Below are 23,970 nucleotides of genomic sequence, written 5' to 3'. Positions count from 1 at the left end.
TGTGCGTTTCCTCATGGGTGGGGGCTGTGGACCATTTATAGTCTGCATATTTATTTAATGTTGAGTGCCAGCTGCAACTAATGGTGCATTTTATTTTAGGGACACATTCAGGATTCTTGGATTAAGACAGGAGAAGATTCTAGGGTGGATGAAGCTGCAAAGACACCATTTTCTCATGGTGATGCTGCTGAAACCGGCAAAACTGCATCCTCTGGTGATGCTAAAAAGTGGAAGCTAGAGCTGGTGAGTTTGGGGTGGGTCTTTTTCTTTTCTTTTTTTTTTTTTTTTTTTTTGGTTTTTCGAGACAGGGTTTCTCTGTGGCTTTGGAGGCTGTCCTGGAACTCGCTTGGTAGTCCAGGCTGGTCTCGAACTCACAGAGATCCGCCTGCCTCTGCCTCCCGAGTGCTGGGATTAAAGGCGTGCGCGGTCTTTTTTTTTTTTTTTTGCGTCTCTTTGTATCTTGAGTTACACCTAGAAGTGGACTTGTTGGATCATATGGTCATTGTTCACCTTTCCCCTTTGGTCCTTTGAGCTAAGCATTCCAGTCACCCTTCAGCTCACCAGTGCTTTGTCCACATCCACTCTCGAACCCCTCCAAGGGAGCTGTCATATCACTTGCTGTATTTTTTTCTATCTAGAGTTTTTCTTGGTTGCTTTTTGGAACATCCCGTTTCTGTAGCTCTTTGGCTATGCTTCTTCTTGTTGCTCTTTGGCTGCATTCAAGGCAGTCGCTTAAAGCGGTTTCTTTAGTAAGTCTGATGTCTGTGGTTTTCTATTTATCCCGTTCTTGACCCTATGGTTTTGTTTTTTTAAATTTTTTTATTTTTTAATGTAGGAATGCTCTGCATGTACACCTGCAGGCCAGAAGAGGGCACCAGATCTCATTACAGATGGTTGTGAGCCACCGTGTGGATGCTGGGAATCAAACTTGTGACCTCTGGAAGAGCAGCCAGTGCTCTTAGCCATGGAGCCATGTCTCCAGCCCCGTCCTTGTGTTCTTATCTCCTTTATTCTCAAACTTAGCAGACAGTTGAGCGTCTTCCTATCTGCCCCCACATACACACACATTTTACTATGTATAGTAAGATCGCAGTCTCAATTGTGAGTTGCTTACTTTTTAATTCTTCTGGTAACTAATTGCTTGCTTTACTTACAAAGAATTCATTGTTTATTCATTCAGTAGTGCCTTCTTTACAAAGTCTCTTCCGACTTAGACACAATAATATTTTCCTAATGTGTTTTCCAGAGAGTATAGCTGTACCTTTTGCATTTAGATGTGCAATCTGCCCAGAATTCATCTTGACAGGTGATGTGAAGCACACCAATCACCTTTTGTTTTTCACACATGCGTTTATCAATCTGTCAGAGTTCTGTTTATTGAAAAGGTAGTCCTTTGCCTTCATGGTTTACTTTATGCATTTTGTTTTTGTGATATTGAGGGTTCAATGCAAGGCCTTGCCCATGTAAGGTGAGTATACTCTTGTGAACTTCTCCTGGATCACACACCTTTCCCACAGGTTACGAGTGGCTCTGCTTCAGCATCTGTCTCATCGAGCTCATATTATGCTGTCATGACTATGACAGCCTAAGTCTGGTAGACTGTGTCAAAAGAATACCTGTGCTATTTTGGCCCCTTTCACCTCCACACACATTGTGGAGTTTGCCTGAGATTACCTCTAGAGGATGTGTCATTTGGGAATTAATATCCTTGTAAGACCATTTCACCCATCCTTGTGAACTGCATACAACTCCATTTATTTAAGTCATCTCTTAATTTTTCTTAGTTTTTTTTTGTCTCTTTGAGGTGCTAGGAATCAAAACATGGGCCATGCACAGCTAGGCCAAGCATTGAATTGCTGAGTTGTAATCCTGGACCTTGGGTTTCTTGAAACAGGGTCTTGCGTGTAGCCCAGGATGCCCTGGAGCATGTTCTATCCCAGGTTGGTCTAGAACTCCTGATCTTTCTGCCTGGGCCCCTGAAGTGCAGGGCTTATGGAACGTACTGCCATGCTTGGCAGTTGTTAGTTTCTCTGAGTGAAGGACTTAAATATCTTTCATTAGAACTAGCCCTATCTTGGTTTGGATGCTATCATAAGTGACATATATTTTCATATTTCATTTCCTAACTCATTACATGATATAAAATTTACAGATTTTGCAGTTTTACTAAGTCATACTTTTTAAGAATTTTCTCCTTTCCTGTCCTTTATTTTTAACCTATCTGTATATTTGTATCTGAGGGGAATTTCCTTGAGGAAGCACACACCTGGTCTTCAGCTTTCAGCCATTCTGATGTTAGTTCTAAGATATGTTATCTGTGCCATTTTTTTTTTTTGGTTTTTACAAGACAGGGTTTCTCTGTATTGTTTTGGAGGCTGTCGGTCCAGCCCAGCCTCGAACTCACAGAGATCCGCAGGCCTCTGCCTCCCGAGTGCTGGGATTAAAGGCGTGTGCCACCACTGCCCAGCGGGATTACTCATACAGTGGGTGTTCAGTCAACATGACCGACCACCTTGCTTTTTGAGTTCTTTTTATTGTACTATTCCTTTTTGTCCATTGTTTGAATTATTTTTATGAGTTCCTTTTCTCTCCTTAATTGATCTTAAATAATATTTGGCACTAGCATTCACTTTGTTGCTCAATTCAGAAAACTTGGATTATTTTTAGGGTTTTTTCCTATCTCACAGCTAACCGATTATAAAAGTCGGTCAACCTGACTCTTGAATACTTCTATATTAGAAACTTACATTTCAGTGTTTATTGTTGGGTTTCTCTGGTTCACAGTTTGACCTCTTACTTATGTATTTGCAATTACTTCTTTATAAGCTTCTTTCCCCCTTTATTCTGATGTGTGATTCAGTCTGATAAAAAGTTTCCATGTGTATCCAGTGCCTAGGCTACATTGGTTTCTTAACATTTTTATTCTTCCCATGTCCCCAGCTTTCCTGTTTCCCTCATGTCCAGCCACTCTTTCTCTTAACATTTTATCTTCCAGTGCTGCAGTCAGGATGCTCAAAGATACGGTGCAGTGTCCTTAGATCTGTAGCCTCCCACATCCCGAAACCATCCTTCAAGTCTTAACACCTGTTCTGGGAAGCCCGATGGACTTCTTTTAGCTGTGTTCTGTTGTCCCTTCTATTTATCTCAGAGAGTCATGTGCCTTCTGTTCCTTGTAGAGTGTAAGCTCTTGCTGAGGTTCGAGGCAGCTTTGTGTAGATACTGAAAAAGTACTTGTTAAATGGTAGGTTGCATATAGAGCTGGCTGACAGATAGGGTGGTCATTTGGCTGATCATGGTAGGCATTAAACTTTTAGTCTTTTTTATTGGTTATATGTATATATTGCATGTCAGGCATGCTTCACTTACAATGGGTGACTCTGTTAAGGTGTGGGCTTTACCCTCATGAAGCTACTAAATGACAACCAATTTTCTGTGGAGTCACACTTTTAAGGGTAGACCTACTATGTGCAGTTATGAAAGAAAATAAAAATTGTAGGCAGTCACCATTTTGGGACCATTTATTGACATTCACCTATAGCCAGAACAGGGGAGTCAGAGTGAGCTGGTGACAACACAGTCAGAGTGAGCTGGTGACACAGAGTCAGAGTGAGCTGGTGACAACACAGTCAGAGTGAGCTGGTGACAACACAGTCAGAGTGAGCTGGTGACAACACAGTCAGAGTGAGCTGGTGACAACACAGAGTCAGAGCGAGCTGGTGACAACACAGTCAGAGTGAGCTGGTGACAACACCCTGCAGCATTGTTCTTCCTGTGGGTAAGAGAGAAAAACTTGGGTTACTATTTAGAATTTACATTTTCTTATGAAAATAAGACATGGCAAAAAAAAATGTGCTTTCCTACCTGTTCCACAGGAGAGGCTGAAACTCACATATGAGTCGAAGAATGAACTTCTGGAGTCTCAACTGATGCTTCTGAGGTAAAAAATTCTCCACTTACAGATAGAACCTAAGGATGGGTTCTTAAGATAGACCTTAATGTCTGATGACCTAACTGTTATCAACATTTGCATTACCTGATAGCATTTTATATGTGGTTCAACAACAAAGCAATCACTGTGTTTCACGACTGTGGTAAGAAGTAAGACACCACACATAAACACCACCAATGGCGGTAAAAGTTCTCCCTGATGCTTCATTTGAAAGTACTGTACTTTTCCCTGGACATTGCCTAGACTTTTTCACTTTCTTTTAGGAAGGACTTAGTTGAATATCAGAAAAACTGTGAGGATCTTAAGGAAAGACTGAAGCATAAAGAGTCTCTTCTGGCTGCAGGAGCGTCCAGCCGCGTGGGTGGCCTCTGTTTGAAATGTGCCCAGCACGAGGCTGTTCTTTCCCAGACCCATAGCAACGTGCACATCCAGGCCATCGAGACACTGACTAAGTAAGTATGCATCATTTCTGCAGTCTTTGCCAGTGGAGAGCATCATGTCTCTAAGGCATTGTGTCCTTCGATCCCATGCTAAGCCACGTCGTTAGGCTCCAAGTAAGCCAGATTTTAGATAGTTCCTTTATTGTAGCTTTCTTGAAGAAAGGATTGCTAGGGTCTGGTCTGCCAGCTGTGGGAACTGTACCACTGAACGAATCATTTTATCTCTTAGTTCAAGTCTCACTTGAAGTAAGAGAACTGAAATAGATAATCTTCATGGGTCTCCCAGTTCAGTGACCCCAGTCTTAACACTGCTCTTCTCAAGACCGAGTAGGATGGGAATTCCTTAGATTGCACCATATCTTGGATTTACCAGTGTGGTTTAGACAAAATGGACCATCAGCACATCTTCTTTGTGTGCCTATTGCAAAGAATATTCTGAGTTAGCGCAAGAAGGATGTAACTGTCAAAGTATTGGCAGATGAAGGCTGGCTAGCAAGCAATTATAGAGAAGCTTTTGTCCAAGTTCTGGCCCCGGCTGAAATACTACAGTCCTCCGTGATCATCTCTTATTCCAGCTTCTTCTGGAAGAAGTCTTTTTTTCCTGTAAAAATTTCATTAAGTAGAAATTGAAAATTATTATTTATTATAGCACCCAGTGCTGGTTTGCAGTCTGTGCTTTCCTATGCTGAAGACTCTTGTCCCCTCTCTGTCTGTTCTGCTCATTGTAAAAGCCCAGGCAGAATCCATCTCAGAGGTATTCCCTCCCTAAGCCCCACCCTCTTGGTCTTCAACTGACTTCACCATTTCCTCTGTAGTTTTAGAATACATCGTGTACACAGGAAAGCAGCACTGATACTTTGTTTATTGCTTCAGCTCTGGATCCTATCAAAGTATGTGGCTCAGGTGGGTACTGGGTGTTTGTGCTTGTTTTCTTGTGCTAAGGTAGGTGTTGAGTGCTTAGCCATCGGAGATCCTGTAGTTGGAGTCGGTGTACAAACATGGACTGACTTTGATCATTATAGGCAGACAGTTTGCTGTCTTGAGCTGCAGACAAATTGCTTTATTATACCTTTGTGGGATTTTTACCAAGATAGCTTAACTGTATGAACAGGGGCACTGAGTTTTGAGGCAGACTGCCTTGGATTCCTAGTCTAGTTTTAGTATGTAATCTCACTACCGTTATTTAACCTTCCTGAGCCTCTCCTCACTTTTCAAACAATACTAGATGTTTTGAACAGCAGTTGAGATGGTATCTGTGCTTTATAAACTCTCTGCATTCTACTGCTGAACTCTATCTCGACACCAAATACTACAGACCCCGCGCTTCACAGAGTAGAAGAGGGTTAGTGTTGTTCCTGTGACGTACACACATGATCAGTGTATGATTTCTGTACAAAAGCAGAGCTGCCAGGGATGACTGATGGTTGAGATCAGCAGTGATGGTCTTGATTTTGTTAAATATTATATTATTGTTAAAAAAAGCTTTCACATATATTCAATAAAACAATTACCTTTATTAATATATATGCATACATATATATATAATAGATTTTCAGACCCAAGTAATATATAGTGAATACTTGTTATTTGACAAGGGCTGAGCTAGGCTATTGAAAAAACATAGTAAGAATTCTTTCATCTTAAAAAGCATTTTGTGTGGAAAGTATTATAACTCCAGAAGCAGTGACTCAGTAACAAAAAGAATAGGACTGTAGTTTACTCATGTTTTTCTGTTGACTTAGTGGCTGCACATGAATCTACTGATATTTTAATTATTGTCTGCTGAGACTCAGCTCTTTGCCATCCATTTAGGCCTTAGCCGGAAGGGCATTTGGACCTGCAGCTCCAGCTTTGCTGTAACTCTACAAAAATGAATTATTTATAACGAGCCAAATGTAATTCAGGTTATGAAAGTATAGAAGTAAATGGACAGCCTTGAAATTGTATCCTAATCATGACATGCAAAGAGAAAGGCATAAACAGAAAAACAGTTATTCCCTCGACCCATTAAAAAGTTAATTCATGGGCACTGGACATGGTAGCCCACACCTGTAATAACAGCACTTGGTAGACCACAGCAGAGGAATTGAGAGGTCTAAGCCAGCCTAAACTATACAGCAAGATCTCATCTCAAGAACATAAGGTTGGATATGTAGCTCAGAGGAGGGTTACTGATCCAGCATGTCCAAGGTTTAGTTCCTCGCACTGTAAAATAATTTTAAGTGATTAATTTACTTAAAATAAACTATTGCAAATTACAGTAAAAGACTGGGGAAATACTTTTCATGAATAACTAACTAATAGTAGAGCATGCAAAGTTTTGAAATAGAAAATGACACACTGACTAGCTGCACTATGAGTAAAGGGAGGGGGTTTGTGAGAGAGGAAGTTTGGGTGTATAAAAAGATATTCATCCCCGCAATTTATACTTAAGGAAATTCAAGTCAAGAGAAAACTATTCCATCAGACTGGTGAAAATAAGTGATTGATGATTGCAGTGAGGTCAAGATTAAGCAAACGTTTTTCATGCTTTGCTGGAGAGGCTATGAAACTAGCCTAGCCACTTGGCAGGGTGATGTAGCTCCATCCACTACTATTTAAATTATGCATCCTGGTTTCCTGTGAAGAAAAGCTCATATGTGCTCACAATAGAGCACACATAAAGAATGCTTCTGCAGCACTATTTGTAATGGTGTGGAAACCTGGGTAGCCTTCAAAGGGAATCTAAACTGTCGTTGTATCAACTATAATGCTTTATGGGCAGTATTAAAAAAATAAAAAGAATACAGGGTGGTGGTGGCGCAAGCCTTTAATCCCAGCACTTGGGAGGCAGAGGCAGGCGGACCTCTGTGAGTTCTAGACAAGCCTGGTCTACATGAGCTAGTTCCAGGACAGCCTCTAAAACCACAGAGAAACCCTGTCTTGAAAAAAAAAAGAATCGGAGGCTGGAGAGATGACTCCACCAGCAAAGCTGCGGATGGTCTAAGTTCCATCTCAGAACCCACACAATGGAAGGAGAGAACAACTCCTCCAGGCCGTCCTCTGATCTCACAGGTGTACTGTGGCACATGCACGTGTAAAACACACACACACACACACACACACACACAGAGAGAGTAGATAAATATGAAAAATTAAGGTGATGTATGCATACCCACACACATAGTTCACACAAACTTGCACATACATGTTCACACATAAAGAAGTGTGGAGGACACATGTGAACTAATGTGAGACTAACTCCAAACTAAATAAAACTACTAAAGATAACACCAACACAAAGCCATTTGATTTTCTAAGTCAAATACAGTATTTGATATTTTCCCTAGGTTCATAGAAAAAATTTAAAAGACTAGACACCAGATATTTAACAATGGTTAAACTATAAAAAGCACACTAGAATTCAAGATTTGTTTCAAATAGACTTTAATCCTATTGGTAACTAATTTATGTGGAAATATTATAAAAATAAAAAATTTTTAAAGATTTTATATTAAGTAGAATTTCAAAAGCCGTTTTAACTAGTTGTCTAAAATCACTCAGCAAATAAAAGCAGGTGTAGCCTCTGTTGCTTTAGTCTTCTAGGGTGTGAAAAAACGTGGTGCCCAGAGACTAAGATGTCTGCAGTGACTGAACATCTGGCTTCCATTTAGAAGTTAGTTTGTCAGTTAGGAATTCTGCTGTCACTATCTTAGGTTTGATCTCAGCCTCAGAAAGGAAATGCCAGACTGCTTAGTTCCCGTTTCTGCTCTGTCAGCAGAGCTTCGTGTTCAGCTTTAGTAACAGAACAGGGTGAAAGGTCTCTGCTTTTATGATTTTTAGAAGTTTTGGGGTTGTATGGCTCCCTCTGTCTAATCTGGTGCTTAGACCTTTCTGACTTATCAACGCACAGGCTTGCCGACTGAGTGTCACGCTGGCTCTGAAAAGCACCTAGTGTGTCTCAGGTTTGGATTTCTAGATTTGTGTATTTAAAGTCGGTACATGCTACATGGTTTTAGGTAAAATTCAGAAATTGAACCTTACGTATGATAGATCCAAAGAGTTTCCTGGAGCCTTTTTGAACTATGGCCTTTCGAGGTCAGTCGTCAGCTGACTCAGGTCCATCTTCCAGCAAGTGCTGCGTGAATGTGTGATTCAGCGGGGGCTTGTGTGACAGGAGGGGATGAGGCGTTAACACAGGGACCAGACCACCCATCTGCTTGTGGTCACTTATATTGGGCTTGTAGGGATTTGTAGTGAGTAGCTTCATATTTGCTTTTTGAGTTGATTTAAATTCTTCTGAAGTGCTTTCCACTCAGGCTGCTTCGTGCTGTAAGTAGGTCAAAATAATATTTACTTCTTTCATTCTTTTTCTCCATGATTTAACTATCAAGGTGGTAGTTCAAAACCATCAGAGAAATCCTGGTTACTTTTTTTTTTTTAGAAATGTTTCCCATAGTGCTGTCCTGGGATTTTGGTCCATGTTGTGATTCTTGGCAGGCTTCTGTCCACTTGGCTTTGAAAGACTACAGCAGGGGAACTTTCCAAAAATGCGGAACAAAGAAATGTTTCATCAGCCTCCTGGACTTACTCTTAAAACCAAGAGTAATAATGTTTATTCTAAATGCTTAAAATTAATAATGGCATTTCCTAGTTAGTCCATATTTCAAGATAAAGTTGACATGCATCTCTGAAAGCAACCTTGTCCTTTGTGTCCTAGGCACATGCCTTTACCTGGGTATTCCCTGCTCTGACTGCTGCATGGAGTTCCCCGTGTGCTACAGTCACCAGAGAGCGCTAGCTCAGACCTGTCCTCTCTGGACTCCCAGTTGTGTTCCTGTGTGTCTTTCCTTCCTAACTGCTTCGTACCCGGGCTGTGGAATAGCATGAGTTTAACATCCTGTGGCTGCCCCGTTTCCTAAGGACACTCCCCGGTGGAGTCCCTGAAGTCACCCGTGTGCGGTTTTTAAGTGCTTACAGAGCTTTTCCTTGGAAGATGATGTCACATGTGTCTGTCCCTCTGTGAGAGCATCCTTGGACCTAGCACTGGATTTGCCCTTCAGGAGCAGGAGTGCAGCTGCCCAATAGTCCACCTGACTGCCTGCCATGGTGACTTCTTAAGTCCCAAGAACAGATAACTGTAGTCTTGTCCAATGCAAGAGGCCAAGTGTGGGGTGAAAAACAGGAGATCAGCTAGGAAAATGACAGACAGATGGAGATGGGGGTAGAAGCAGGCAAGGCTTCCCACTGACACGCCTGGACCCAGAGCTCTTTGTTTCCTGAGTATTCGCTGTTGGGGAAATGAGAGAGCTGAAACACAGCCAAAGGTGAGCTGCAGCGACGAAGTGTAGGGTCCTGCACTGCCAAGATGGCTCTCCACAATCTCCCGTGGGCCTCGGTAGGAAGCTGGAGTAGGTCAGTTCAGTCCGTGCAGATGTTCAGTTACTCGCTTGCCATCTCCTGAAAGATGATTTAATGAAACATCTGTGTTTGGCTTCATCTTTAATGATATTCTGTGGCTTAAGAGTGGATGAATTTGCATTCTGAGACATCTTCAACTAGAAGAACTAACTTTTCTTTGCTCTTTAAATAATAATGACCTTTTCCATTTAAATCTCATAACTGACAGGGAACTTTCTTTTGGTGTCACTTCTGAAGTCTCCCCATTGGGGATTTCCATATTCATACACTTGAGCTTTTTAATATTTTTAATATGGAAAAAAGCAGGTAAAACTATTGTAAAGTTGTTAAATTTTAGGTTTTAATTCTCCATTGATTTATTGTGTGTGCATATGTTTGTGTGTGCACATATGCACAACATGGCATACATGTGAAGGTCAGAGGACCTCTTTCAGGAGATGGTTCATTCTTCCCACCATGTAGGTCCTTGGGACCCAGCTCAGCTGGTCAGCCTTGACAGCAAGTGCTTTCACCCAGTGAGTCATCTTGTAGGCCACACACATTTGTTCTTCTTGTCATTTATTCTGTTGAGCATCTACTGTGTGACAAATACTACTCTTGATAAGAGCGTGCCCCCCAAATAAATGAGTGGATTAAAGATGTCTGCTATGAGAAGCACATCTGTTAGACCTTGGCAGTGTGGCATCTGCTAACTGTTTTCCACACACTGAGGTGGCTTGCCATTCTCTTTGGAACTAGGAAGCTAACTTTCTAGTAACAGGGCAGATAAAGGATATCACTGAGTTATGACTTTTGCTATTCAGTATCTCTTGGGAACTTAAGGGAGGTAACCACATGATTCTCAGACTGAACTGTGATCCTTGAAGAATGACTTTCTTCTAGAATCATAGGTCCTTTTGGGTTGTATATCCTCTGAAGCTAGCCCCCCCCTTATGTTAGACTTTTTTTGCAACTCAAATAAGTACAAATTCTATTTTGCTTGCATTCAATTTATCTTTTACTGTAGACTAATTTATTCTGCTTTTTAGTCTTCCACTTTTCCACATAATTATTGTGCTTCATATTTTCAATCAGAACAATTAACTTTTTATTTCATTTAGAATAAAAAAATTGAGTAATTTACATCAATTTAAAACAAATCAGGGAGCTCTAAAGGGGAGCTCATCATAATTCCAAGAATTTCATGCTATTTGTAACAATTTTTAACAAAAAGAGCTCTTATGAATGTGTTCAACATCACATGTTTCTTAAAATATGGCTGTTTTCCAAACACCATAGATAGTTTAAATTCTTGTCTTTGGGAGATTTGTGCGAAGGAGTGATTGGTCTGTTTAGAAGGGTATTCAAGCTCAGTGTTTGCAGTCTTCCAAACAGCTCCTTAATGTTTGCTAGAAGCTCAGTCCCAGTTATTTCTTCTCTGACAGTTTGGAACCTGGCAGTGGGAAGCAAACTCAGCCTTTGTTGCATTGGTTTGGGTGCTGCATTGGGAAGCTGGTCGTCTTGACAGTGTACATGATGGCACATGTACAGTCCAGCATGCTTTGCGTTTTGCTCTGCATGTGTAGAAAATCAATCACCTCATCTTTCTCTATGGCCCACTGGATATGCAACTGAGAATTTTTTGCATGTGTGTGTCAGCTTGTCTGCATGGGCACCACGTGCACGCAGGTGGCTGTGTCAGATGGAAGAAAGCATTGGATCCTGAGGAATTGAACTTACAGCTGGTTGTGAGCCACTTAATGTAGGTGCTGAACCCAGATCCTCAAGAAGAGCAAAGTCTCTTACCTGAGCTGTCTCTCCAGCCCCCTCTACTGGAGCTTTTTATGCAGTGATAAGTTCCAAATCATCTTGAGAATTTGATCGGGAGTTTATTTAACCCATGTGTAGGGAGAAATCTTATGTGCCCGTAGCGCTGACACGCCCTGAAGCAACCGGAATCCAAGAGAGAGAGCCTCTCCTTCCCCACAGCGCTTTTATCCCCCGAACGTTCTATGTACCTGTGACCACGCTCAACTGGGCGTGGTCAGCTCTAGAGTTCTTAAGATCTCTCCCTACACCTATGAAACTGGATCCCTACTATTTTACATGCCTCAAAATTAGTATTCTGCCTAAGGCTGCCTCTGACAAGCATCCTATCTTAGTGGACATCTGAAACTTGTTTAGAAGTGGATGAAACTAATTCAGGATCAAAACCAGTGGTCAAGATTTTGTTAAACTTGAGTGTCATATATATAACCAGAGGGCTTGAGGGTCCCATAATACCACCCACTGAAATAAAAAGAGCAAGTGAACAAACTACAGGTTTTGTTCATAACTAGCTGAGAGAATTTTTGGGCGAGAAGAATAAATGAGGCCCATGAAAAAGCTACAAAAGGAAGGGTTTATATTAGTTCAGTCGAGCAGGAGAAGATGTCATGGCACTGCCTCTGCATCCCGCCCCTGCCAAGGAGGGAGACCCTGGTTTCTCTTCAGACAGTCACTCTTTTCCACTCGGCCCCTCGTTGGAAGGCTGCCCTAGATGAGCAGCATCGTCTTCTGAACTTGGTCCCTTTTCCCAGCCCCTCCCCTTCCTTTTCCTAAGTGATTCGCTCTTATGGAGGCTTTGCGCTGTGTTCCCGCATGTGCCAACCCCTTCCACAGAAGGGCATTGTCCCACGCAGATGTGGTCCTGCAATGAACGCCTCAGTCTTTCAGGCCGCTCTGCCTGCTACTGCTGAGGGAGGACAGAGGGTCATTCTCTGGATTGTGCTTTAATCCATGCTGGGCAGGCTGTCCATAGCAGTCCTTTTATACGGGAACGCTTTCCTTTCTTCTGACTTCTGAGTACACGATCACATGGTCCCTTCTCATTGGGGTGTTCTTTTTGTGCTCACAGAGAACGGGATGACTTAATGTCTGCACTAGTGTCTGTGCGGAGCAGCCTGGCAGAAGTGCAGCAGAGAGAGACAAGTGCCTATAAACAGGTGAAGCAGGCTGTGCAGATGACCGAGGAAGCCAACTTTGAAAAGACCAAGGCAAGTCTAACGGATGGACATGGATACCAATACACAGCCACTGCTTTTCCCCTGTATATTTCTGTGATTATTTTTCATAACTAAACTAATCCCAAGCACATAAAACAGATGCCAGTCCACTAATGCTGACATCTCTAAATTAGGCAATCCTGCTATTTGGAGAATTCTTATTCCTCTGCATATTTCTCTCCTATGACTGAATATTCAGAGATTGTAGAACAGTATGGGAACATGCTGTGGGGGTTGGAGAGAGTTTTCAGTGCTGGGTCACTTGCTCATCTATGTTCCTGTATGGCTAAAGGGACTTATAGGATGTCTGCATATGCCAATGTTAATCACCCTGTGTGTCTGGTTATATCTTTAAATGTGAATTTGGATCCATTCTGAGCTAAATTAGACATACTAGTAGTTTACACTAATAATTGGAGGCTACTATTGATTGATCACTGTGTTTGAGGACCACACATTAATCAATTAAAGTTCTGTATTTTTCTTTGACGTGTTGCTGGCTGTATTTCAAGTGTTTAATAGGCACAGGTAGCCATAAATAACCACAGTGGTAGAGCAGACAGAGAACATGTCATCACTGGTGGTTGTGTTAGACAGCATGTGTCTAACATGTGTGCACATTGAATAACCATGATCTGAAGTACATGTCAAACCTGAAGTCTTTTGAGTGCTAATAAGATTTCAAGAAGTTTTGAAATTTTAGATTTGTGGTTTTGGCATATGGGTGCTCATTTGATAAATTCTACACAAATACTGTGTCTTAGTTAGTGTTTCATTGCTGCGAAGAGACACCATGACCACACAGCTCTTACAAATGAAAACATTTAGTTGGGGTGACTTGCTTACAGTTTCAGAGGTTCAGCCCATTATCAGCGTGGTGGAGAGCATGGTGGCGTGCAGGCAGAGTAGTGCTGGAGTAGTAACTACACCTTGTAGGCAACAGAAAGTTGATTGAGACACTGGGCAGTATCCTGAGCATAGGAAATCTCAAAGCTCAATCCCCACAGTGACAGGCTTCCTCCGACACACCTCCTAACAATGCCACTTCCTGTGAGATTATGGGGGCCAGTTACATTCAAACTTCCACATTCCATTCCCTGACCCCCATAAGCTGATTAACAGTATTATAATGCAAAATGCATTTAGTCTAATTTCAAAAGTCCCCATAGTCTATCACAGTCTCAACGGTGTTTGAAAGTCCAAAGTTTAAAATCTCTTCTGAGATTCATATAATCTCTTAACTGTAATCTCCTATAAAATCAAAATCAAGAAACAGATCACTTAGTTCCAATGTATAATGGCACAGTATATACATTACCATTCCAGAACGCAGGAAAGTGAGCAAGGAAATACTGGACCAAAGCAAGACTGAAAACCAGCTGGGCAAACTCCAAACTGCATCCATGTCTGATGTCAAAATGCTCTTCAGATCTCCAGTTCCATTCAGCTTTGTTAACTGCAACAACACACTTGTTTCTTGGGCTGTTTCCACTCCCTGTTAGCAGCTCTCCTCAGAAGTATGCCGCAGTTGTGGCATCTCCAACATCTTGGGGTCTCCAAGGCAATCCAGCCTTCACCTTCATAGCTTCATGAATAGCCTCTCTAGACCTCCATTCAGAAACACCCCTGACACATGCCTGGCCTCAGCACCTTTCTTTGGACATGGAGGCAAATTCCATAGCCCATCCAGAGCCACGAGGCTGAACCTGCCAAGTTCTGCTGCTTACTGTGGCTGGAACATGGCCCCTCATTCAATTACATCCTCACCAGCTTTTTGTCCGTCACTGCCCAAGCTGGGCTGTCCTGAAACTGGATCTGGAGACCAGGCTGGCCTCAAACTTAGAGATCCACCAGCCTCTGCCTTCCCATTGCTGGGATCAGAGGCATGCACCTCCATGCCACCACACTGGGCTCTAAATTTTTCTTTAGTTCCTTTTCACAAGTTGGAAGCTTAGTGGGATCTTGCCCTGAGGTCACTACTCCCTTTATTCCATTTCTTAATCTGTTATCTCCTTGAACACAGGACTTAGCTCCATTCCACTTCCTGGTGCTCTCTTTCTCCTCAAATATTTTTCCTTGCTCCGCTTGCTCCTTTTCATAATTTATCTTCATTAGAGTTAATGCTAATAACCATGGGACAGAATCTATACTGAGCTGTTTTGAGAGTTTCTCTGCCTATGTAATCAATCCAAAACTCTTCACTTTAGCCTCCGACTCCAACAGCTAATGGGAGCAGATGCAGAGACCCACAGCCAAACATGACGCAGGGAGAGAGCCCAGATTGGAAATCTTCATCAGGTCCCTACCCTTGGAGCCTGGGAAACCCTGTGGAAGTAGGGGAGGGGACTTGTAAGAGCCAGGGGAATCAAGTACACCAGGAGAATGTGGCCCACAGAATCAACTAAGCAGGGCGCATAGGTGCTCATAGGGCTGACAGGCAAGTTTGAAGCCATCATGGGTTTTCTGTAGGCCCTCTGCATATGTGTTCCGGTTGTTAGCTTGGTGTTTTTGTGGGACCCCTACAGTGGGAGTGTGGTTGTCTCTGACTCTTGCTGGCTCTTGAGACCTTTTTCCTCCTACTGGGTCATCTTTCTCAGCCTTGATATGAGGGTTTGTGCCTAGTCTTATATAACTTGTTTATGCCACATTTGGTGGATGTCCCTGGAAGGCCTGCTCCCTTTTGAAGGAGAGCATTGGGGGTGGGGGGGTGGAGGGTGGGGTTTGGAAGCATAGAAGGAGGGGAAACTGTGGTTGGGATGTATTATATGAGAGAAGAATAAATAAGGAAGGGAGGAGGTGTTGCATACTGTGAATCTGGTATTTTTACCAAATTGACAGGAATGAAGGCAATGACTGCTTGTAACGTAGTTTGGATTAAAAGGTAGTTCTAAATGGAAAATATCCATACTTACTATCTTTTAATTCTCTACCCCCCCAAAGAAAAACTCATATGTCTCAACAGAACTTTAGGTAAAAACTCCTAGACTTGCATCACATCACATCAACGTGATAAGTAGGTCTGTTTCTTAGTTTCTTGGTGTTTGTTGCCATCTAGTGGGCATTGTTTGTATTGCATTCCAGGTAAACCGCATTGCTTTATTGCACTGTTACATTTGTAGTGACTGTGTTTTTAAGAAAACAAATATCTGATATGATCACAATGAATGTCATTTTCAGGTAATGATGTAAAATAGCTGTTCATCAAATTTATACTGTTCCACTTTCTAGATCTGTGATTTGGGCAAATTATTTCATGTTTCAAAGCACTGTTGTGGTGTTGTTTTTTACCTGAAGGGTAAGAACCACTTAAAATTTGTTAATGGAGTTAATGAAATGACTCTATGCTAGCCACTTAGAGAGATTTTAATGCATAGCAAGTTCTCAGTGAAAGGTTGTACTTGAAAGTGTAAGTTATTACAACCGAAGATAATTTTTAAAGAGAAAAGGAATGGCAGAGGGTTTGTAGTACTGTGTGGATAAAACCCCAAGAAACAGCTGGCAGAGGTTCACAGCCCTCCCACCACCCAGACTGTCCTAGGAGCGTAATGCTGAGTCATGTGTGGAGCTTAGGCTTAGGAAAATGGGACGAGCACATCAGAAAGGAGAGAACATTCTACAGAGGATTTTCTTTAAAATGGCAACATAGAAGGTGAAATAAGTGTTTGTTTGTTCTTTTAAAAATGTCTCCATTCTGTGTCTTGGATTGTGGTAGAATCAAAAAATCAGGAATAAGAAGCTTGGATATTGTGGAACATTTGTTTAGCCAGGCAAAGATGTGTTACTTTTGTTTATGCTACGGAATATTACTTTAACTGTGTAAAGATGTGTTACATTTGTTTTGTGCTGCTTTTGTTTAATTATGTAAAGATAAAGAAAAACAGGTTAATATGAGTTAAAAGAGCTAGCCAGAAAGTAGCCTAAGCTAGGCTGAGCATTGAAAACTAATGAGTCTCTGTGTCTCGTTTGGGAGCTGGTTGGTTGCCCAAAAGAAAAAGCCTGTTACACTTGGAGTGGAACCATTTATCAGAACAGCATTGAACTCCAATCATAGGCCATGGAAGTAATGTTCACATTGCATCCCATTGTCTGCTGAAAAATAAAAACACAAGAAGGACAGTGGCCCCAGAAGATTGTAGCACAAGTAATAAAGACCCAGAGACAGATATTGGGGTCCAAGCTGAAAGACCAGAGAAGTAAAGCAGCCAGCCAGTGGCTCTTAGCTCTTTGAAATAGAAATCCTGTCTTTCCTGTGACAAAAACTAAATCTCTCATGAGACTCTTTTTTTGTTTGTTTGTTTTTTTTGTTTTTACGAGACAGGGTTTCTCTGTATTGTTTTGGAGGCTGTCGGTCCAGCCCGGCCTCGAACTCACAGAGATCCGCCTGCCTCTGCCTCCCGAGTGCTGGGATTAAAGGCGTGCGCCACCACCGCCCAGCTTCTCATGAGACTCTTTGCTTCTTCCTTATATACCTTTCTAGTGCTGGGATTAAAGGCAGGAGCTCTGTTACTCTTTAAGGCTGATTCACTCTCATATAGCCCTGGGTGCTCTTGAACTCACAGAGATTCATCTGCCTCTTTCTCCTGAGTCCTGGGATTAAAGGTGTGTGCCACCACTGCCCAGCTTTTGTGACTGACTAGTGTGGATGGCTTTGCATTCTGATCTTCAGTTTCTTTACTAGATCATAAACAATGTATCACCACAGAAGATCATAAGAGAGGTGATGGAATTCCAATCAACTACTGAAATGGTAGTATTAACAGGCGTGTTTGTGCTGGTACTGGGACAAGCCAGCTTACTGCCGCATCGCAATGTGGCATAGACAGTTATATGTGGTATGTAAGCCTCAGTAATAAAAGGCAGCTGTTATTGGCTTACATATTTGCTCTATTTATTTTTATTTTAGAATCCCACATACATATACACATACATTCATTCATCATACATACATATATAATACATATCCCACATACATACATACATGCATACACACATGTATGCAAGCTCACTGTGAAACAGTGTATTACACCAGCAGCAGCCCCATCCACTTCATATTTAGTGTTTCTTGATTGCTTCAAAGGCAGTCACATGACCTATAACATCTAGGCTTATGTAAGTTTAAAATTACATAATGATGCGTTTCTCAGAACATGGTCACTGATGCATGCCTATGAAAATAGTCTCAGCATAGACTTATTGACACATTTCTGGTAAACAAGTATGTATAAATTAAAGGCAATACTTTTTTTATTCATAAGTAAGACACTTAAGTACGTTGATAATCATTCTTATTTAATGGGCTTTTTCATAAAAATAATCCATATTCATAAGTTTCAAATTTTATGTTCAATAACAGTAAACAGTAAATCCTCATAATATCTTAATTTATTATTCATTAGTTTTTCACTGGGATTTCTAGGAAACTATCCATAACAGTTGGGAAGGGAAATTAGAGATGTCACTAAATAGGTTTTCTGTTTCAAAACTTTAGTGGACAGATGTCAGTTTTGTTGTGGAAATTGTTTGACTCCTTTAGGATAGTAAAATTTACCTTTGGCTTAATAAAACTAGAATTAGAAATACTAAGTCAAATAAATTATGTTTTGAAATAAATGTTGGTAGGGACAGCAAAGGAAGAACTTGAGTTGGATTTACTGGCTGGGAAAGCATAGCTCCTCCAAGCCTCATGGTTGGCAGCCATTTCCACTGAGGAAGGAGATGGAGAGGCCACCACACCAACTCTCCCAGGAAAAACAGAGCGCAGGCCCACTTGGATATCATCATTTTAGTTGTGACCTGGACTTTGAGAGTTTAGTTTCCCTCATGGTTAGATGTCAGCTGAGATTCTGGAAAATTAATAAATGGAGCCCTTGAATTATAAGGAATAGCATCCTGCAATAGTCTGTAAGTATTGGGCTAGGAATCCCTCAGCTTCAGGTGAGGTGCACTGTAAGAGAGATAGTCTTAGATCTCAGGGGTTCCAAGCTCCCTGGCTTATGTCCAGAGGGCAAAGTGATTTCTATTCAAGCATTAAGACCTGAGTTTGAATCCCAACACCCAGATTAAAAGCCAGATGAGGCCTTTCTCACTCTCTCACCATCTTGGCGGCTGCTCTTGGTTGAGGGCTGTCCCATACCTTTGGCAGGAAGATGGTGGCCGAAAAGAAGACGAAAAAGTCCCAAGAGTCGATCAACTCTAGGCTCCAGCTTGTTATGGAAAGTGGGAAGTACATGCTGGGATACAAACAGACTCTCAAGATGGTTAGACAGGGCAAAGCAAAGTTGGTCACCCTCGCCGACAACTCCGGGCTTTGAGGAAGTCTGAAATAGAGCACTATGCCATGTTGGCTAACGCTGTCCATCACCACAGCGGCAATAACACTGAATTGGGCACACATGTGGACAATACTACAGAGTGTGCACCCTGGCTGTCACTGACCCAGGTGACTCTGATGTTATCAGAAGCATGCCAGAACAGACTGGTGAGTGGTAAACCAGAAAAGCCTGCCTTTAACAAAACCACCAGAGCTCTCTAAAAAAAAAAAAAAAAAAAAAAAGCCAGATGAGGCCATGTGCACCTGGATTGTCATCATCTCTGAGGAGCAGATAGGGGCGATGGGATCTCTGGGCCGTGATAGCCAACCAGTCTATTGGTAAGCTGCAGGTTCAGTGGGAGACCCTGTCTTAAAAATTAAGGTAGAGGAGTGCTCATGGCAGAAGGCAGGAGGCCGCCACATGGCAGTGGTCAGCATGGTTCGCTTACCTGACTTACGGCTCCACTCTGTGCATTCCACTGAAGCGGCCTACGGCTTGGCCTCTCTGCCTGAGGGCCATTTCCTCATGTTCCTGTGCTCACTGGATTCTTCTGCTCTTCCTGTGTGGGTTGGGCTGGCTTCTCAGGTGTTCTTACTCTCCTCATATTTGATGATGTTGATGCTGAAGTTGTTCAGGAGGAAAGTTTTCTGGAAACATTGGTTCTATTCACTCATACCAGTAGTATTCATTATAACAGTAAAACTGGCAGGTTTGTTTGCCTTTACTAGATTAATGGAAAGTAGTTTTCACTAACACAATTGTATTTTGAAGCACAGAATTCTGCATTTCATAGTACTTCAGACTCCAAGGGATTCAGTTATAAATATATATATATATATATATATATACTGTTTCATTTTCTTTCACAATCCAATTTTAAGTTTCCTTTCTGAGACCTTCCTCTAGGATTTAGCTTGGGACTAACTCCATTGGAGAACTTTGAAAATCAGAGTTGCATTTGTTTTGGTAAACCAGACATGTCTTGTAACCTTAACACTGAAATGGAAATCTGTGAGCCAGTGGGACATTGGGGCGCTGCTATGACAGTGGACAGTCAGTGGTGTTGGCAAACGGTCATCCAGGTGGGCTATAGTGGGTGTAACGTCTTGAATGAGAGACCGTGTAACCGTCTGATTTCCCCTGCTGCGTCCCTCACTCCTGAAGTCCCTTCTCACTGTCTTGTCTGGCAGGCTTTGATCCAGTGTGAGCAGCTGAAGAGTGAGCTGGAGAGGCAGACAGAGAGACTGGAAAAGGAACTTGCTGCTCAGCAAGAGAAACGGGCTTTGGAGAAGGAGATGATAAAGAAAGAAGTAACCAAGGAGAGGGAGGATGCAGAGTCAAAGGTACCTTTCTGCCTCTCCTTCACCTCCGCCCCAGCATCCCTTCTGCTTCTCCTTCAGCTTCAGCAGATGAATTGGAGGCCCTGGGGATGTAGCCACAGGCCCAATGCTGCTGTCCCATCAAGTACAGACTTAAGGGAAAGGTGGCTGCTAAGCAGATATGTTCAAGCCTAGACGCTCATGAGAGACTTTTTGCCAGAGGACTTTGAAGTGAGGCCTAGAAAGATGGAGGGAGAGTCAGGTGAGGAACTGAGTTCAGGGGAAGAAAGTGTCAGGTCCAGGAAGAGCAACAGTGGAGGGTGAAGTGTGGAGAAGGACACAGGGAATAAATTGCCCATGTTCTTAAAATCTACCTGAGTATTATAAATTTCATGCAAATGCGACATTAAGCCCCTGAATGGATTACAGTGGACAGTGTTGTAATGACATGACTATTTGAGGAAAATCACCGTATTAATAAATTGGAGTAGAACTAAAGAATGTGCCAGGAGAATCAGGTTGCAGTTAGGTCATGTGGTGGGGTGGTGACATCTTGGATCCAGGAGATCACTGGGAGTTAATTATGGCATCTGGGGGCAGTAATAGCATCTTGGTTTGCTGTAGAATCTTATTTCAGGGTGTGTTGCTTTTGCTTGTACTCTGGAACATTTGTTTAATGATGCAAAGGTGTGTTTGATTAAATAAAATTCACCTGAGGTCTGGAGGCTGGGTCAGCAGCTACCCGACAGGAAGTTGTAGGGAGAAGGTGGAGAAGGGTTTATAAGGAGCATCCAGAAGGCTCACGAGGCCGTCTTGGGAGATGCGAAGAGGTGAGCTGTTTGCTATTCAGCCTCTCTGGGAAGCGGGGTTCTACCTCAACCTTTGAATCTTAAGTTTTTAATCTGGACAGAGATTTAAATAAGTTTCCATGGTAGTTTTGAAAGAGTCAGTGCCCGAGGGAACCTCCATTCCTTTTTCTCCTTGCGCCAGTAAAAACAGTTCATGGGGTGGTCCCAAACAGGGGTCTTACCACCCTTGGCTGCTCCCCGGCCCCTGTGCCCCCAGCATTATCCCCAAGCTACAGTGAGTCTTGTCTCTACTCTGTTGTCACCACTTTCTCACCCTCAGATGGCACTTCCAGACCTGTGGTGTCATTGCCACCAACCTCACCTCACTTGTTCTGTACACCACAGCTGGGTGATTTTTCTGTGGTGACCATCTCAGTGAACCAGTGTGCTGCTTTAAAGGCCTTTCTGGTCTCCCTGCAGCCTCAGATAAACTAGGATTCGTTAGCAAAGCCTGAAGTCTCTGCATCATTTCTCCTCCCTGGCTCTCCCGTCTCCTCTCCCTTCATTTTCTTCCTTGTGTCCTACTCACTGGCCTCCTTGCCTGTCTCCAGTCATTCAGACATCCAGTCTGCCTGCTTGCCTGTTTGTTGTTTTGGAGTTTTTGTTTGTTTGTGCTTGTTTTGTTTGTTTTGTTTGTGCTGCTTTTGTGTTGTTTTGTTGCTTTTGTGTGTGTGTGTGTGTGTGTGTGTGTGTGTGTGTGTGTGTGTGTGTGTGTGTTTTCTGTTTGTACTGCATAGCCTTGGCTGTTCTGGAACTTACTCTGTAGAGACAGCCTTGAACTCAGATCCACCTGCCTCTGCCTTCCAAGTGCTGGGATTAATGTCTCGTTTCACCGCCACCTGGCTGTTTGTTTTTAATCAAGATTTTGAGTGGGCTTCACCTCTTGTCCAGGAGAGTCTTTCCTTGTTCTGTTTGCTCCCTCCGAGTTCTTGACACAGCCTCCATCAGAGCCTCCCAAAGCCAAACTAGGATCTGCTATTGCTTGCAAATTCTTGTGGGATTGCTGCCTTCTCTAGCTTCCTGTGAGTTCCTGTTGTATATATGACCTGACATCCTCGTTGCTTGGCACATTAACAATGCTTAAATGTGTATTTTGAATGAAATATGAATAACTTAGAAGGAAGGGAAAGAAGGCCCCATAGCCTCGGAAAGGCAGGACTAAGGCAGAGAGTCAGAAGTGATTCCTGTCTGCAAGCCATCAGACAAGCCATGGGAAAGGTGGTGTTTAGCTGAGCCCCGAAGAATAGGTGGGATTTAAAATCCTAGCTACTGAGGAAGGAAGTGGCCTCTGTTCGACCTGATGAAGGCATGGATGAGGTATAGTTTTGAATTGGCTATTGTGCGTGTGTATGTGAGAAAACAGAATAAATCACACACAATGGCTATTGCTTACACCTAGGGTACTTTTATTTGGAAAGGGGGCTTGTTTAGTGGAAATCATTTGACTCAGTAGCTTCACAACATAAAAACACTTGGGTGAGGATTTCGAAAAGGAAGGGGGGGGCAGTGAACTGTGCTTGGCAGCATGCCAGGTGCATTTGTACAGGAGTCTCTCCCTGGTGGGCACTTCATGAGTAAAGGTGGCAGCTGCCATGCAGCACAGTGTCACAAGTGGAGTAAGCTCTGCAGATGTTTGATCTCAGGTGCGAGTTCAGGTGTAAGAGTAAGGACAGCCAAGTCCTAGCACCCAGGTGGTGATCTCATTAGGGATAACGGCTTCAGAGGAAAAAGATGGGGTGGGAGAGAGTCGGGTTTGACCTCTCTGGGACATTGTCTAACCTTTGGGGGTGATGAGCACTTCAGACACTCGATGGGATCAAATGCGATGATGTTTTGAAAATGTTGTAATTCCTGTCTTATGGTGGGCATTGAATAAGTCGAGCCTGTGCCTATTATTTTAGGGAAGGAGCAGAGGACTTCCTGGCTAGTTCTCTTGTACCTGTGCATCAGTGTAGACAGGCTTGAATGCAAGCGCTAGCTGTACCTCTTCTGTATTATCATGAATGAACTTGGGCAAGTAGCTCAGCTTTCCTAATCTCATTTCAGGGGAACTAAAAATAATCCGACTAATCCAATTTCCATCAATCCAAATCTGATACAGTGCTTTCTCTAAAGGGACTTAAGTATACACACATGTGCAACACTAGGAAAGTACCTAGTTTCCCATATGGCTGAAGTTTCTGCATAATCAGCTGCAGTGGTTGGAATGGAGAGGCCTCAGCCACGGGTACTGAGATCTTACGGTGCACACATGCACTAAGAGCTAGCAAGCATGCATCTCTGCCTCTCCTGACTTTGTCCTTGCCTCGGACTCCCCATCATCCCCCCCTCCTGCAGAGACCTTGTAGTTTTACTCTTTTGTTCTAGATCCTTCACAGTTTCGCAAGCAGATTTGAAAAAATGCCCAGGACAAAAACTCATCAACACAAAATATTGAATGAGGTATTTATTGGAACAAAATAGAAGTGAGTTTCCTCATTATATTTTTAAGTAATACAGTCCATGTGTATGTAAGTGTGCATAGATAAACAGAAAGGAGGGATTGTCAGTTGATCCAACTGTAGCTGGAGAATCAGAAAGAAATTGCTTTCCAAACTGCTCCCTGGGGCTGGGGAGTCGCTGAGTGCTCCCTGCAGGAGCTTGAGGACCTGAGTTTGGATCCCATCACCCACGTGGTAAA

At 42.6% G+C, this 23,970-nt stretch overlaps 1 protein-coding gene and 1 pseudogene across 9 annotated transcripts in view; both read left to right on the top strand.

The window, feature by feature from the left end:
- The window catches only part of Sdccag8 (SHH signaling and ciliogenesis regulator SDCCAG8), a 196,834-nt gene that overhangs the window by 28,606 nt on the left and 144,258 nt on the right, over nucleotides 1–23,970 (top strand). For 8 of the 9 annotated variants that reach the window (XR_002384506.2, XM_021231888.2, XM_040738916.1 and 5 more), the window contains 5 exons: nucleotides 100–243; nucleotides 3,873–3,937; nucleotides 4,213–4,401; nucleotides 12,665–12,803; nucleotides 20,314–20,466. Coding sequence is in view for 8 of the 9 variants with exons in the window: in XM_021231888.2 (XP_021087547.1) it covers nucleotides 100–243; nucleotides 3,873–3,937; nucleotides 4,213–4,401; nucleotides 12,665–12,803; nucleotides 20,314–20,466 (690 nt within the window). In the remaining variant the exon portion in view is untranslated. Of the gene's footprint in view, nucleotides 1–99; nucleotides 244–3,872; nucleotides 3,938–4,212; nucleotides 4,402–5,202; nucleotides 5,293–12,664; nucleotides 12,804–20,313; nucleotides 20,467–23,970 lie in introns of those variants that run through there. The other variant, XM_021231889.2, reaches the window with a different exon arrangement.
- LOC121137072 lies at nucleotides 18,324–19,325 on the top strand (annotated as a pseudogene).

This window comes from Mesocricetus auratus, unplaced genomic scaffold (genome assembly GCF_017639785.1).
Source record: "Mesocricetus auratus isolate SY011 unplaced genomic scaffold, BCM_Maur_2.0 Super-Scaffold_100676, whole genome shotgun sequence".
Taxonomy (NCBI): Eukaryota; Metazoa; Chordata; class Mammalia; order Rodentia; family Cricetidae; genus Mesocricetus; species Mesocricetus auratus.
The sequence above is the reverse complement of the archived record's forward strand: the minus strand, read 5'-3'. Positions and strand labels throughout refer to the sequence as shown.